General features: G+C 37.1%; 1 protein-coding gene across 7 annotated transcripts in view; it reads right to left on the bottom strand.

The window, feature by feature from the left end:
• LOC126470513 (uncharacterized) overlaps window positions 1-16,938 on the bottom strand; it is a 270,580-nt gene that overhangs the window by 70,237 nt on the left and 183,405 nt on the right. For all 7 annotated transcript variants that reach the window (XM_050098418.1, XM_050098419.1, XM_050098415.1 and 4 more), the window contains 2 exons: window positions 16,795-16,928; window positions 3,930-4,104 (listed from right to left, as the gene is read on the bottom strand). In XM_050098418.1, the coding sequence (XP_049954375.1) occupies window positions 3,930-4,104; window positions 16,795-16,928 (309 nt within the window). The remainder of the gene's footprint in view (window positions 1-3,929; window positions 4,105-16,794; window positions 16,929-16,938) is intronic.

The following is a 16,938-nucleotide window of genomic DNA, read 5'->3' as shown; positions in this document are numbered from 1 at the left end:
TTGTTGACAAATGCAGCAGAACTGCAATTTGCTATTGGTTATCTGTAGAAGACCTCATAGTACAGGAGCATCTGAATTTTTAAAGTGTATTTCCTGCAGGCATATGCATACTGGGCTTTCCTGTACAAATGGCTTTAGCCCCTTCGTTCAAGATCTGAGTTTGTGTCTGTTCATGGAAGCCATCTGTTGGCAAGGATATCCTTTCCCCCATTTCTCTCTGCCTTGAAACTATTCTCATTGTTGACCAGTTATAACTGATAGCAATTCAGTGGCTTTAAGGCTACATGTTTTGATTAAGCTCTGTTGTTTCTTGTCTTTTCTTTTCTATTCAAATGATATGTTGTCCTTCCAGATGGTGATGTTTGTACTGCATTCCTGTAATGCTATAGTAATATCTTACTGAACACCTTGCTGCTCAAACCAAGTGCTTAGTGTGGATAAGACAGAGTCCAGCAGAAAAATGTATACATTCCTTGTCAGGCTCTATCGATATTATTGTATGATCTGAGTTATGAGTGTGGTCCTGTATGGTCTATGACTCAACAGATGTTAGTACTTTCATCTTGGTATTGAGAAAACAAAATGGCTGGAGCATGCTTGACATTTGAGCAACAAAAATATATTGTGAAGTGGTTTCTAGAGTTTGATAATGCCGTTGAAGTGCAACGTCAGTGGAGGCAGGAGTTTGAAACAGAACCATCAACTCACCTAACAGTTAAACACATCATTGACAAGTTTGAATTGCATGGAACAATTTGTGATATTCACAAAGGAAGATCAGGAAGACAGCGTACAGCTAAAAGTCCTGCTTTGTCTGCTCTTGTGTAGAAAATGTTTGTTAATTGTCCACAGAAGTCTGCTACACAATGTGCATTCACAGTGAGGGTTAGCAGTACAAGAGTATGAATAATTCTGAAAGCTTCAAAGTGGGAAGTTTAAATTCGACAATTACTGCAGGCGATTAATGATGATGATCCTGATCGCCTAATGCAATTTTATGAATAGTATCACCAAATGGTAACTGATGACAAACAATTTGTGACAAAGTGGCAAGGCACAATTTAAACTTAATGGAACCATGAATCGGCTTAAAAATCTGTACTGGGCACTGGAAAATCTGCCTGTTTATGTGGATAAAGTGGTAAATCTACCAGGGGTTCATGTGTGGTGTGAACTATCATGTAGGGGCTTAGTAGGACCATTTTTCTTTGATGCTACTGTTACTGGAGAAGTGTACCTGGAAATGTTACGCACATCAATTTTGCCAGGTATAAATGGGCTTTATGGAGCTGATGAAGAGGTCTTCTACTAACAGGACGGGGTGCCACCACACTACCACCTAGCTGTACAAGCTTTCCTGGGTGACAATTTTTTGGGACATTGGATTGGATGAAGAGGGCCCATTGATTTCCATCCAAGGTCGCCAGATCCTACACCTATGGACTTTTACTTGTCGAGAACTGTGAAAGATAACATCTGTCGACATAAGCCATGCATGCTGGAGGAACTTTGCCAGAAGATTACAGGAACATGTGACTGATCTCCACTGTAACATTGACTGATGTAGGTGCGGCAACTGCTTGTCGTTCTGTTATGTGTATAGCCACCAATGGAGAACATTTTGAACATTTAAAGTAACCATGTGCTAAACTGAAGGTTGTACAACATGTGTGATCAATTATTAAATGTAAAATAAACACATAAGTAATACTTTTTGTTCCTTAAAGTGAGTATACATTTTTCTGGTGGACTCTGTGTTCTTCTGCAAATGCATTTGCAACTACAGCTATTTGCATCAACCTTGGCAGTCCACATCTGTGTGCATTGAGTTGTAGGTGTGGGTTTCCTTAGGGATGTTGCAAATGTAGATATAAGATTGGGTTGTGTACAGCTTTAAATGCATACTTTGTTTAATCTTAAGGAACTTTCCGGGTTGATTTTTGAAATATGTGTCAACACAGATAAAGCCCAACATATCGGAAGTAGCCTAATACAACAGAGATGTGGCAAGTACCTCACATGTTACTGTTTTCTTACTTCATTTGACAGACATCAAGTTCTATAGAGCCCACCTTGTGAATAAGATTATTTTTTGAAGCTTTTACCACACCTCACACTTCCAGTGATTAAGCTAAGATCCCTACACCCTGAAACACATGGTATTCAGACACATCACCAAAAGTGCTTTCCAAACCATGCAGAGAAATGGGGACCTGGTGGCACTGACCAGCCCCATGTTCCTGAACCCCAGTTTAACCAAGCCTGGCCCAAGCAGCAGCTAGCTAAGCTCCTTTATGTGTTCATTATTTAAAATCTTTCAAATGATTTGTGTAGCTTACTGAATACAACAGAGGCAGCAACCACTACTTTCAAATGTGTCACATTATGGCCACTGCCCCCCCCCCCCCCCCCCACCACAACACTGAATTCTGACTGTGGCATTGCAGGCAAGTGATGTGCTATGGATAACAGAGCAGAGATGAATGTGGAATCATCTGAGTGATGATAAGGGCTGCAAAACATAGAAATCTATTGCCATATGGAGGCTTCTACAAAAGGTACATTGTTATAGAATGGTGCCTGGGAACAGACACCTCATAAACAGTAAAGCCAGTTGGCTGTTCCACTGCTACTGTTGTGAAGTGGTTGAATGAAGGTGAAACCATGAGAAGGCAATAAGGTGTTGAATGTCCATATCTCATCATAGAACGTGGAAGTTGCCTGCACTGTAAAGCAAGATCGGCTGTGATTTGTGGGAGATTTGATGACAAAGAACAATGATGCAGGTACAAGTTTTGCACAGCACTTCATTCAGCATGAATAACTGAAAATGGAGCTATGCACTAACAGATGACCCCTAAGTATTCTCATGTTGACCCAATGAAATCATCAATTACAACTGTATTGGGCACAGGACCATTGAGATAGGACCATGGATTAATGAAAACATGTTGCCAAGTTACACCAGGTCAATGGTCATGTGTAGATAAGAAATCATCCAGCGGCATTCACCTGGGCTTCCGTGGGACATCTGATAGTAATGAATGGTACCATGACAGCTGTGAACCATGTGAAAATTATTGTGAATTGCCTATATTCCTTCTTGCTTGACGTCTTCCATGACAGAAATGATAGCCTACAGCAGGATAATTGTCCATGTCACATGGCTAGAATCATGCTATAGTTGCATGAGGAGCAAGATAGTGTACACTGTTGATGTCTTGGCCTCAAAATTCACCATATCAGAACACAGTGGAACACATTTGGGACACTATCAAGCACCAGTTCTGTGCCCACAAACCACCACCTCATAAATTATGGGAACTATGTGACCTGTGTTTCGACACCAGGTGGTACCCACATTTCAGAAATCTACCAAAGACTTCTCAAGTCCATGTCATGTACTATCTCTTCTGTATTGCTTTCCAAAGGTTGACCAATATGCTATTAAGCAGGTGGTCATGCTATTCTGACTAAATGGTGCTGATGTCACATACAAATTATATTAAGGATATTTTTGGGGAAAATGTAATAATATTTGCCTCATCAGACTATATTTGTAGGGAAAATATAAGACTCAGACCAGCTGAAAGAAAAATATTTAGTTACAAACTAATATGAAGTTTAAACCTATTACATGACATTCTGCTCGCCTTTAAATCAGAAGTTTCCATCTTAGCTTGAGGTGCCCGTGGTCCTGCATTTTCTATGACAATTATTTCACTTTCTTTCTTTTTCCATACAGAAGGACATGTGGTTATTAAGAGCTGAAGTTTGGTGTCAGGTTTATGGCATGTGTAATGTATAACACATTAAAAACTGTATAATTATTTATGACTTAAAAATGTTAAATAGACCAAAGGAAACTCTTATTATGTAAGTAAGAGAGTAATGTACAAAATTTATCTCATATATGTATATTGCAATACCTGTTCCATGGCAGCAGCTAATTCAAGACTGATATCAATTCCAGATGATGATGCTCCTAACACTAAAACAGGTCCACTTATACCATCTGGTTTACGATACACATGGCTGTGGAAGACTTCACCACTGAATTTTTCTAGTCCAGGAATATAAGGGATGTATGGCTCAGAATAGTGCCTGCAAGAGAAGTAGCACATATAGTTTTATTCAAAAATATTGTAATTAAGTTCTATAATGAAAAAAAATTACTGATAATTGCTCCTGTTGAGAAAAATTATGGAATCAAATAGGATACACACAGTAACATCACTCTGTGTGACACCATTAACCTCAAAAGTAGTGTTTTGTGATGGAATGAATTCTTTTACTTCTGATAAATATTTAGAATGTACAGCATCCATGTGGATCAAACCTCTGGTTTCAAACTGGGATTCAAATCCACATACCTACCTTTTGGAGGCAGCACATTTCCAGAGGAAACATCCAGGCATACTTCAACTTGCCACTTCCTCCCTCTCTATTCCAAACCACACAGAAACAGGATGATATAAAAAGAGACTGGCATATGTACAGTAACAGAGTCAATGATGAAATTGTGTGTGTTGCTGAATGAGTGCTGGTACAGGAACTGGCATTGTTATAACATCTGTTATACTCTCATTTTGTTTGTAAAGAAAAATATATTGCAGTCTGCTGAACAGTCTGGTGTTATTTACACTGAAATGACACATTACACTGTATGTAATGCATATACATTTGTTCTGAAGGTGGCAGGGTTAAAATACAGGGAGCAAGAAGCTATTTACAATTTGTACAGAAACCAGATGGCAGTTATAAGAGTCTAGGGACATGAAAGGAAAGCAGCGGTTGGAAAGGGAGTGAGACAGGGTTGTAGCCTCTCCCCGATGTTATTCAATCTCTATATTGAGCAAGCAGTGAAGGAAACAAAAGAAAAATTTGGAGTAGGTATTAAAATTCATGGAGAAGAAATAAAAACTTTGAGGTTTGCCGATGACATTGTAATTCTGTCAGAGACAGCAGAGGATCTGAAAGAGCAGCTGAACGGAATGGACAGTGTCGTGAAAGGAGGATATAAGATAAACATCAACAGAAGCAAAATGAGGATAATGGAATGTAGTCGAATTAAATCGGGTGATGCTATGGGAATTAGATTAGGAAATGAGAGGTGTAAAGTAGTAATTGAGTTTTGCTATTTGGGAAGCAAAATAACTGATGATGGTCGAAGTAGAGAGGATATAAAATGTAGACTGGCAATGGCAAGGAAAGCATTTCTGAAGAAGAGAAATTTGTTAACATCAAGTACAGGTTTAAGGGGATACGGAATCACCTATCCCCGCAATGTTAATATATGCCTACTATAGGGAACATTTTCTCACAAACTACTGGAGACAGAGAGGTAAAAATTTTACTATATGTGCATTCATATGTTACAACAATACTGAAACAACAGTTTATTGTCAAAGTATTTTCTTACAGAGATATTGTACATTTATTTTTAAGTAAATTTTTTCCATCGCTTTTTACTAGACTATCACCCCTAAGTCTTTTGTAAATCAAGTAATTAAAAAATCGTTGTTTCAGTATGTAATAGGGACCTATGTCACTACGTCATAAAAATTTCAGACTTCTAGGTTGACCAGTACCTGAGATAATGTTCCTAGATGAAGTAAAAAGTAAACTTACGGGAAACAGAGAAAGAAGATTAAAACATTCCTGATCCGTAGCTAATACCCCCTTCACAGTCTTCATAATCATCTTCAAGTCTTCTTTTGGCACCCCTCTGCACCTGTCTTGCTTTTTTCACTAATGTCTTGATTATATTATCAGCATGCCTTAGTCTGTGCTGATCTAAAAAGAACATAGCACGTACCGTACGGGAACCAACACACATACCCAACTTTTGAAGGACCTGGCATTTAGTTATATTTCCAAGATTGAAGGTTGCCACAGCATCATACACACCAAAATGTAGTGTATTAATTCTGACAAACACTGTTTTTGGGAGACGATGCCATATCACACTATTCAAGCACTCGTTGGGGTTCTGCGTTTTTCCGTGAAGACATTTCATCAGAAGACTTCTGTCAGCCAGATCTCTGAAAATGGGCTTTATTTCTGCCATGATGGCTGATGGTAGACTGTGGTGGTGAATGTATTTCTCTCCTGTTGTTAGTCCCCTATTGTATTTACACCAGCTGTTTTCACCTTTGGGGCACAAACCATGTTGTGGATGCTCATCCGTGGATGCGGTGTGGAAATATAAAGCCCATATAGCTCTCCTCATTTCTTCAAGATTGCCTGTATTTTGCCTGATTGCAAGGCCATAGCAGTTCTGAATGTGGTCTATTATGGAATCAGTCAATCTTCCTCTGCCATCCAAGGTTTTCCCATCATCTAGTTTTTTCCCTTTCATAACTGATTTTAACCTTCTCAGCCTGGCACCCATTCTCTTCTGCACATGTCCTATACATTCATGTTTGCTTATATTTACACTGTTCCCATATGGTTTGCTTTCCAAAACTTCTTTGAATGCTTTAGAGTCACCATCTCCCAGATATTTGACATAGCGAACATTATACCACTGTGAAGAGCGATGAAAAATTTTCTTCACCCCAGCAACCTCCATGCCACCACTACTACCATAATAATTAGCAATACAGTCATCACTGTGTTCATTTTTCAGCCTGCCTGTGCACCTACAGTATTTAGACATTATTGCAACATCAATAACCTTGCCAGTATCAACACTAGTTGCTGTTACAACACCATTGTTGGAGGTGTGGCCCCTTTTCTGCCACGTGCCATCAAACGCCACTGTGAGGTCACGACTGCCATCATTTTCTTCCACTGCTTCTTCCACAGCAACCTGCATTGACTTCTGTGCTACATCTTCAACTGCAGATCCTAGTACATAATTGTAAGCTTCAAACTTTGAAGGTGCACTTGGAAGATTTAGAACACCACATAGCATATCACCAGCTGCTTTGCCCTTACCAATTGCTCGCAATCCATAAACTAACCTAATATTTACACTATAAAGTTCAGTTTTCTTGTATCCATTATTTACAGTTACTGAAACCGAACTTGGAAACTTACAGCTGTATTTACAAACACTACATATTAAATTAAACTGGGCAGCTAGGCCAACATGGGATTCTACTTTCAGAGAAACGTTTCCATGACATTTTTTGCAGCACAAACTGTTTTCAAGAGCTTCACACAATATATTCGTATCAATGAGTTCAAAAACTTCATTCCCTCTATCAAGTAAATTATATTTCTCTTCCAAATCTCTTAGTTTTTTATGAGAAGCACTGTTTTCATTTGGTGTAAGTTCGTTCGGCAAATCAGTAATAAGTGGATTCACATTTTCCAACAGTGATGATGATGAACTGCTTTGCTTTGCTAATGAATCATTTCTTTTCTCTTGCCAGTTCACACGCTTTTTAAATACTTTTGCTTTAGCTCTAGGCATTTTCACTGCGAAAAATGAAGCACTAAATACGAAATAACTCAACAACAACTACTTTCTTATATCACACTGTTTACAAAACAGTCCCGCCACAAAGTCAAAGAGTAACTTGAGGAAACCAGAGAGAAACATTTTCGGGCAACTAGTGTATAAATAGTCGCTGGAAACCGGGATATTTGAATTCATGTCACTTTAAAGGTACTGCCAAAAAGTTCATGGTCAGCCACGAGAGACGTGTATAACTAAAGCGCAATACCCGATCTCACAAATATATAAAAATAAAATAGTTATAATTGTAGTAGAGCTATGTATGATACGTCATTTTAAAGAGGAAACATGGCAGAATATGATACGCCAATAAAAAAAAAATTCGATTTTTTAACCCAAAATCCGATTCCGTATCCCCTTAAGTGTCAGGAAGTCATTTCTGAAAGTATTTGTATGGAGTGTAGCCATGTATGGAAGTGAAACATGGACAATAAATAGTTTGGACAAGAACAGAATAGAAGCTTTCAAAATGTGGTGCTACAGAAGAATGCTGAAGATTAGATGGGTAGATCACACAATTAATGAGGAAGTATTGAATAGGATTGCGGAGAAGAGAAGTTTGTGGCACAACTTGACTAGAAGAAGGGATCGGTTGGTAGGACATTTTCTGAGGCATCAAGGGATCACCAGTTTAGTATTGGAGGGCAGCGTGGAGGGTAAAAATCGTAGTGGGAGACCAAGAGATCAATACACTAAGCAGATTCAGAAGGATGTAGGTTGCAGTAGGTACTGGGAGATGAAGAAGCTTGCACAGGATAGAGTAGCATGGAGAGCTGCATCAAACCAGCCTCAGGACTGAAGACCACAACAACAACAACAGTCAACTCTAGAAAGAACAACAGATAATCGACAGAATGAATAGCTAAAGGCTGTGATCTATTCACAATACAAATTTCCATAACTTCCAAATGTTTGCACCATTTCATTACAATGTAACCCAAAAAGCAAAGAGATAATTTGAAACTGAAAAAGTGATTACCATACTCTCACTGAAAAAAGTGGTTGCAGAGAGTCTGATAGAGAAAAGTTTATAGCAACTCATGCATCTGTAAGAAGGTTCATGTGCAAAACCTGCAACAACTTTCATAATCAAATACTGGTGAAAAATTTATCACAAAATCCTACGAAGGTCACGTCGTATATGCAGTCAATGAAAGGAACTGAACCTTACATTCAGTCTCTTGTGGATCCATATGGTTCTGAATCTGACTGCAGCATATAGAAAGCATAAATTTTAAATTCTGCATTTAAAAATGAATTCACAAAAGAGGATACTTCCTTACCAGTGTCAGACTGCCACACAGACACAAATGAATGATATCATTATTAGCACCACCAGTAGTGCAAAACAGTTGAAACTACTCAAAGTGAATAAGGCACTGGCCCCCCAGAATTCCAGTTAGATTTTACATTGAAATTACCATGGAATTAACTCCTTTCCTAGATCATATTTATCAAGAATAACTTCTGTAGTGAGCCGGCCAAAGTGGCCGTGCGGTTCTAGGTGCTACACTCTGGAACCGGGGCCGCTACGGTCGTCCTTAGGTTGGTTAGGTTTAACTAGTTCTAAGTTCTAGGGGACTAATGATCTCAGAAGTTGAGTCCCATAGTGCTCAGAGCCAATTTCTGTAGTGAACAGACCCTTGTGACAGGGAAAGAGCACAGGTCATTCATGTTCATAAGAAGGCTAGTGGATTGAACACACATAACTACAGATCAGTATTGCTAATGTTTGTCTGTTTCAGGCTCATAGTACACATTCTTACCTTAAAAATTATGATGTTCCAAGAGGAAATCAAGATTCTCTGAAAGGACGAGCAAGGATCCAGAACAAAAAACCTTTGAGTGAGACACACTAGTTTCTTTCATGCATGACACATTGCAAACATTAGATACAAGTGAACACTTTTATATGGCATTCAATGCCAACTAAACAAGATACACAGACTCTCTTGGAAAAAATGTGATGTGATTGGCTCAAGGAATAGCTGACTTGCAGAACCCAATATGTTACAATAAATGGTGACTGTTCCACAGAAATGAAAATAGCAGCAGATGTGTGCCAGAGAAGTGTAATGAAACTTTTAACACTTTCAATGTATACATGGTGTTCCAGAAGGAATGGTCACTATTCAGAAACATCACAGGTATCAGTAAAAAATTGTCTAGCACACATGTTCACTAAAATGCATACCTTAAGAGCAATGAGCACTTGGCCAGTAGAATAGATGTGTTTCACAGTAACAAAGATGAATAAGTACTCATAGCTCTTAATGTATGCATTTTTGAGTCCATGTTTGCTACACGTTTCTACTTCGAATGATTGTTTCTGTCACATCCCTGAATATTGACCATTCCTTCTGTGACATCCTGTATATAAAAAGTTTATCAGATTTGATCAGCAATACTATACAGTTCTGTAAAGCACGTATCATCAGCGAATGATCCTGAGGAATCGCAGAAAGGCCTGGACAAAATTTCCACTTCATGTAATGAATGGAATGTCTCTTTAAATGTAGATAAATGTAACATAATAGCTATAACACAGAGAAAGTATCTGATTACAAGATTAGTGGTGAACATCTTGAACACATCACATCATATAAGTATTTGCAAGTCATGTTAAGAAGCAATATGAAATGGTGACATCATATAAAATCAGTATTAAAGAAAGTGAATGGAAGACTCAGAGATGCTAGAAGGGTTTTAGCAAAGTTCAGTGCATCCACAAAGGCAGTCACATACAAGACATTAGTGCAACAAATTCTAAGTGATTGTTCCAGAGTTTGGACTTGTTAAAAAGTGGGCATGACAACAGACATTGAATGAATCCAGAGTTGGGTTGTTAGGATTGAAACAGGGTGATATAGCTCAGAAAAAAGTGTAGAAATGATCATGGAACATAACTATTTGCAAAATAGATCCAGTATTCTAAGGTCACTATGTAACCATTACGCTGCCAATGATTATATGAGGAAAAAAAAGAGAGATTAGTGTGTCGAAGGAGGCAGTTAGGCAGTCATTTTACCTTCTACAATACACTACAGAAATAGGCAAGAAAACTTAAAATATTGGTACTATGTATTGTCCAGCCAACAGCCTTGCCACAGTGGTAACACAGGTTCCCATCAGATCACTGAAGTTAAGCACTATCAGGCTGGGCTCAGCATTCTAGACTGCCGAGCACTGTTGGCAAGCGGGGCACACTCAGCCCTTGTCAGGCAAACTGAGGAGCTACTTGGTTGAGAAGTAGTGGCTCCGGTCTCATAAACTGATATATGGCTGGGAGAGTCATTTGCTGACCACATGCCCCTCTGTATCTGCATCCAGTGATGCCTGTGGGCTAAGGATGACATGGCAGCTGGTAGGAAACGTTGAGCCTTCCAAGTCCTGTTCAAATGGAATTTTAGTTTATGTGTTGTCCACCATGCATTGTACAGTGGCTTGAACATTATTTAAGTAGATGTAAATGCAGATACAACTAGGCATGCTTATTCTATAAAGAGCATTTATCTTCTATGCTAACTATGTTAACATTTTGAGACAGATTCAAAAACATTTTCTGGCCCAGTTTGCTTTTGGCCACCCTGCACCTGGGGAGAAACCCTTACCTTTAATTTGCACCAAGAGTTCAAGTTACCAAGCATTAAGGCAAAAGTTAAAATAGTACAGATTTAAAAAATTCTCACAGAATTACCACCTTACCCCAGTCACACACAGCAAAATATGAAATGCAATGCTTCTCTTAAAGGATAAAGAATGTATAAATTATTGTTTCACTTCATCTTAGTCTCACAATGAGTTACATACTTAGTCTGTAATAAAACAACAGAGCACAGTTAAACATAAGACACTAATTTCATGAGCCTATTGCTTTGTTTGAAATTTTACAATGAATAGAAAGAAAAAGAGATCAGCATTGATGGAAGCAGACACATTAATCACACTATACTGTTTTTAGAAAGATGTCACACAAAGATGTCACTGAGGTCACTGTAAATTGAACAGTCATAATATGCAATAAACAGCTGTAGATTTCATAATAAGGTTTTAGATAATGACAGCATGACAGCACACATTTTATTTACTGAGACATTAAAGCAAATACATTTTAAAATACAGCAAAGTTGTTTTCACAACAAAATTCAAGATATTCTAAATAGGGAAGTACATTAACATAACACTGGCTAATGTCTGCTGTTTAATGTTTTCAGGGGCAAAGCTGTTAACACAGCACAGATGCACTTCCATTGATAAGTCAAAAGTGCTCTGAACAATACATTTGCATTAATTATGCATTGCAATTACATGTGCATGACATTTACTGTAGTATATATGTTTCACATAGGCATTCTGACAATGACATACAGACAATGTAAGCACTACCTACTAGCAGTACCAAACATTGAATTACTATATCTTGCTTTTGGTACCTTTGAAGTGCCATTAAGTTTGGAGTATGGATACAAGTTTCTGTCAGATTTGCTTGTTCTGAATTTGCACTCTCAAAAGCTTCTTGCATAAATCTGAGTCATTACTACACCACCTAGCAGACAGAAGAAAGCAAACAACAGTCTATGAAGAGTGTAATACTAATTTTCTGAAAGATGCAGATAAAAGGAACAATTTGAAAGTGTTAGTTAACACTTGTGAGATGTATTCTGTCATTAATGTTCCCACCAGAATGACACAGGAAAGAACTACATTAATTGACAATATTTTCATAGGTGCATTTAATCAGTGATATAAAACTTTATCCAGCTGTGAATGGTCTCTCTAACTATGATTGCAACTGGCCATACTAAATAATGTATTTAATTACAATGAAGTGGTACTATACAAAACAGAAAAATTAATGAACAGGCAACTGAAAGTTTCAAGGCAGCCTTACAGGGAGCTGTCTGGAGGGATGTGTATAATGTGACAGATATCAGTTCAAAATTTAATATATTTACATAAGGGTTTCTAACAACCTTTAACAGCTGTTTTCCCAAGAATACGGTCCAGTATTGCACTAATAAGACATTAAAAAACTGGATTTGAAAAGGAATGTAATTACCTCCCCCAAAATGAAAAACTCTCATGATTTTGACAATATCTGAAGTAAAGTACTTGCCTGCTGTTCTTCACATATATGTGATGTATTCAGTCACATCTACAACATATCACTTACTGTGGCAGGCTCAAACATTCTCTTGTCAGACCCCTTTACAAAAAAGATAATAACACAGATATTAATAGATATTAATCCAGGACAGAAAGAATGTCAGCATCAATCATAATATTATATCTCTCTCTCTCTTCTTCTTCTTCTTTTTTTTTTTTTTTTTTTTTTTTTTTTTTTTTTTTAGATCTAGGTTTCAGCTAACAGTGCAGCTATCATCACTGCATTACCGACAGATGTACAAGTAGTCTATGAACCTTGAATAATTACAGAGAGCCTACATGACTAACTATAATGTACTGATTATAGCTGCACTGTTAGCTCAACTCTAGATTTGCATTGAAACAGACAGATGATATTATGACCAAAACTGACCATCTTTCTGTTCTGGATTACATCAGTGATGGGGCACAACCATTCTCATGGCATCAAACATGACAGATATTAATAATAACCAACCAGTCAGAATACTTACCTCCTTCTTGAGGGTACTTGCAGTGGAAAAATTATGTATGCAAGAACCATAACCTAACACTTTGAAATAAGATACTTAGTCAGTCTCAACTAGAATTTCAAGAGAGGCTCTCCAATGAACAGACATTTTTTCCAAATCACAAATCAGATTACACAAAATGTAAATGACAAAAACTGCCAACTGGTATTATCTGTGACTTTCCAAATGCAGCTCATTGTGCAATTCATAGTATTCTCCTAATGGAGCTCAAAGATTATGGTAAAAGAGATCTTATTGGTATATGATTTTCATCCCATCCAACTAAAAGGCCATCGAGTGTTGTATTAAGAAACCCTCAGAGTGTACACAATGAAACATCATCTTCACAATGAGGAATAATCACTACAGGTGTTCCACAGGACTCAGTATACACCCACTCTTGTTCTCGTAATATGTAAATGATCTTCCATTATACATCCAAGACTCAGAAGTAGTTCTCTTTGTGACACTCCAAATATTGCAACTGAGCCTAATGGAGTAACTTCAACTTTAGAAAATATAAATGACATGTTCCTAAAAATTAATAACTGATTCCCTGTCACTGAACATACATAAAACACAGTAGCCACATATGTAATAGCTCTCTGAAGCAGGGCATTTTCCCAGTTAGACTGAAGTGTGCCATTGTTAAACCACTGCATAAAAAAGGGGATACGTTTGATGTCAACAACTACCACCCAATCTCTCTTCTGACTGCCTTATCCCAAATTCTTGAAAAAGCAATGTATTGAAGAGTAGCTTAACACCTTTGTAAAAATAAAGTTTTAACAAAATGTCAGTTTGGTTTCCAGAAAGATTTTTCAATGGAAAATGCTATATATGCTTTCACTAATGAAATATTAAATGCTCTGAGTAACTGGAAGTCACCCATTGGGATTTTTTGTGATCTCTCAAAGGCTTTTGATTGTGTAAATCATGGAATACTTCTAGATAAGCTCATGTACTGTGGTATGAATGGGACAGCACTCAAATGGTTTAAATCATACCTAACTGGAAGAGTGCAGAAAGTTGAAATAAGCAGTTCACATAATATGCAAAAAACTGGTGATTTCTCAAATGGGGGAACAATCAAGAATGGGGTGCTGCAAGGTTTGGTCTTGGGTCCTCTGCTGTTCTTAATACATATTAATGAGTTGCCATTCTATATTCATGAAGATGCAAAGCTGGTACTTTTTGCTAATGATACAAGTATAGTTATCACACACAACAGACAAGAATTAACTGGTGAAATTGTAAACGATGTTTTTCAGAAAATCATTAAGTGGTTTTCTGCAAATGGGCTCCCATTAAATTTTGACAAAACACAGTACATACAATTCCACACAGTAAATGGAATAACACCATTAATAAATATAGACTTCGATCAGAAATCAGTAGCTAAAGTAGAATATTCAAAATTTCTAGGTGTGAAATGAAATATTAAATGCTCTGAGTAACTGTAAGTCACCCGTTGGGATTTTTTGTGATCTCTCAAAGGCCTTTGATTGTGTAAGTCATGGAATGCTTGATGAGGGGTTGAACTGGAAAAAACACACTGAAGATCTGCTGAAACATTTCAGTTCAGCTAATTATGCTATTAGGGTTATTGCAAATTTTGGCAATATACATCTCGGTAAATTAGCTTACCATGCCTGTTTTCATTCTCTGCTTTTGTATGGTGTCATATTCTGGGGTAACTCATCATTGAGTAAAAGAGTATTCATTGCACAAAAGCGTGTAATCAGAATAATTGCTGGAGCTCATCCAAGATCATCCTGCAGACACTTATTTAAAGAGCTAGAGATCTTCACTGTAGCCTCACAATATATATATATATTCACTTACAAAATTTGTTATTAACAATCCAAACAAATTCAAAAGTAATAGCAGTGTACATGGCTACAACACTAGGAGAAAGGATGATCTTCACTACTTAAGGTTAAATCTAACTTTGGCTCAGACGGGGGTAAATTATGCTGCCACAAAAGTCTTTCATCACTTACCTAATAGCAACAAACATCTGACAGATAGCTATATAGCATTTAAAAGGAAATTAAAAGAATTTCTTAATGGCAACTCCTTCCACTCACTAGATGAATTTTTGGATATAGTAAGTAGGTAATTGCCGCAACCCGCACAAAAAAAAAGGTCATGTAATATTTTGTGTAATGTAGTATCTTGTATAGACACCTTTTATTAACCCGACACATTCCACATCATTACGAAGTGTTGTATTCATGATCTATGGAACAAGTACTAATCTAATCTAATCTAATCTAATCAGTGATGCACAAGGCCCAGTGACACCATCAGAATTAATTCATGAGGGTAAATCAACAAATGAAAGAGAATATTCTAAATTATTAAGTGTTTAGATTGCTAAGAATCTGAACTGGAATTCTCATGTTGTAGATCTTAAATGTCTAAGCTCTGTTACTCTTGTGTTACGGTCACCTTGAGATTTTGGAGGTGAAAATGTCAAAAAATTGACTTGTTTTTCCTACTTTCTTACTCTACTACCTTATGGCATCATATTCTGGGAACCTCATCATTAAGGAAGAAAGTGTGAGCTGCACAGAAATTTGTAATATGAAAACATGTGGTGTTGGCTCTAGAACCTCTTATAGACAACTCTGTAAACAGTTCAGCAGATTTACAATAGCCTTACAGAACATTTTCTGCCTATGAAGTTGGTTGTCAAAAATCAATCACACTTTGAAAACAACAGTAATCTTCATAAACAGCAGAAATAGACAAGATTTACACTGTCACTCGGCCTTGGTGTAGCATAGAAAGGAGTGATGTACTCAGCCATAAAAATCTTTACCACATCACATACCCAACAAAAAGAAATCTAAGAAGTCATTTGAATGGTCAGCATATTGCCATATTATCCAATGACAAGATGGAATATAATAGTAAAACTTGATCATTTCCTATCACAGCAAGAGATCACAATTATGATCCACACAATATAACAATAACTATTTAGCAGAAACAACTTCATAATGATCTAGGTATTGAAGATGAACACAAATATTTTTCCTGCGGGGTAAAGATTTCAGAACTGCCAGTTTGATGTTGATTGTGTGAGATTAAAAAACATCATGTCTTAAGAACTAAATTTGTAAGAAGTACATAAAACTTACTGTATGTCAAACAATTGATATTATTTTATCTAATTAGAATTTTTATGTTGGATTTCTTTGATACCTTAATGTCTATAGTTCATTTAAAAGAAGGGTGGTGCATCAGCTAATCATTTTAATTCAACTGACTGTGATACAAGAGGCCTGAATGTTTAACACAGTTTCATCTTACATGTATTAAAAGTGTATGTCTCTTGCAGTCAGAACCATAGTTTTTCAAACTCTTCATATGAAAATGTATCCAAAAATGTCCCCTACTATGGTACGGAGAGTATACACTCATAAATGTAGGTGAACACCACATATACTTGGGTAAAATGTTAAACACAGCTGTTAAAGTTATACAAACATTGCATGTAAATAATTTTCTTCAGAGAAAGTGTTCACTTCAAAAACAAAACATTTTTGAAATGCAGCTAGTATTTAAAGCACTGTACACAGATATGACAGAAAAAGGCAACAGTAGTCACTCAGAGCAGAACAAATGCTGTGCAAAGTGCAAAAGAGTACCAAAAATTACCCATTGCATATAAATACTGCATCAAATATGGACGTTTCTTCGGTACATGTTCTTAAGTCCTCCACTGTTACTATCCAAGCTGTCCTGTTATCCTGAGGATGTTTCGGTGTCACATGTTTTACTCTGGTCTTGAACTGCAAGTAA

Source organism: Schistocerca serialis, chromosome 3, assembly GCF_023864345.2.
Source record: "Schistocerca serialis cubense isolate TAMUIC-IGC-003099 chromosome 3, iqSchSeri2.2, whole genome shotgun sequence".
Taxonomy (NCBI): Eukaryota; Metazoa; Arthropoda; class Insecta; order Orthoptera; family Acrididae; genus Schistocerca; species Schistocerca serialis.
The sequence above is the reverse complement of the archived record's forward strand: the minus strand, read 5'-3'. Positions and strand labels throughout refer to the sequence as shown.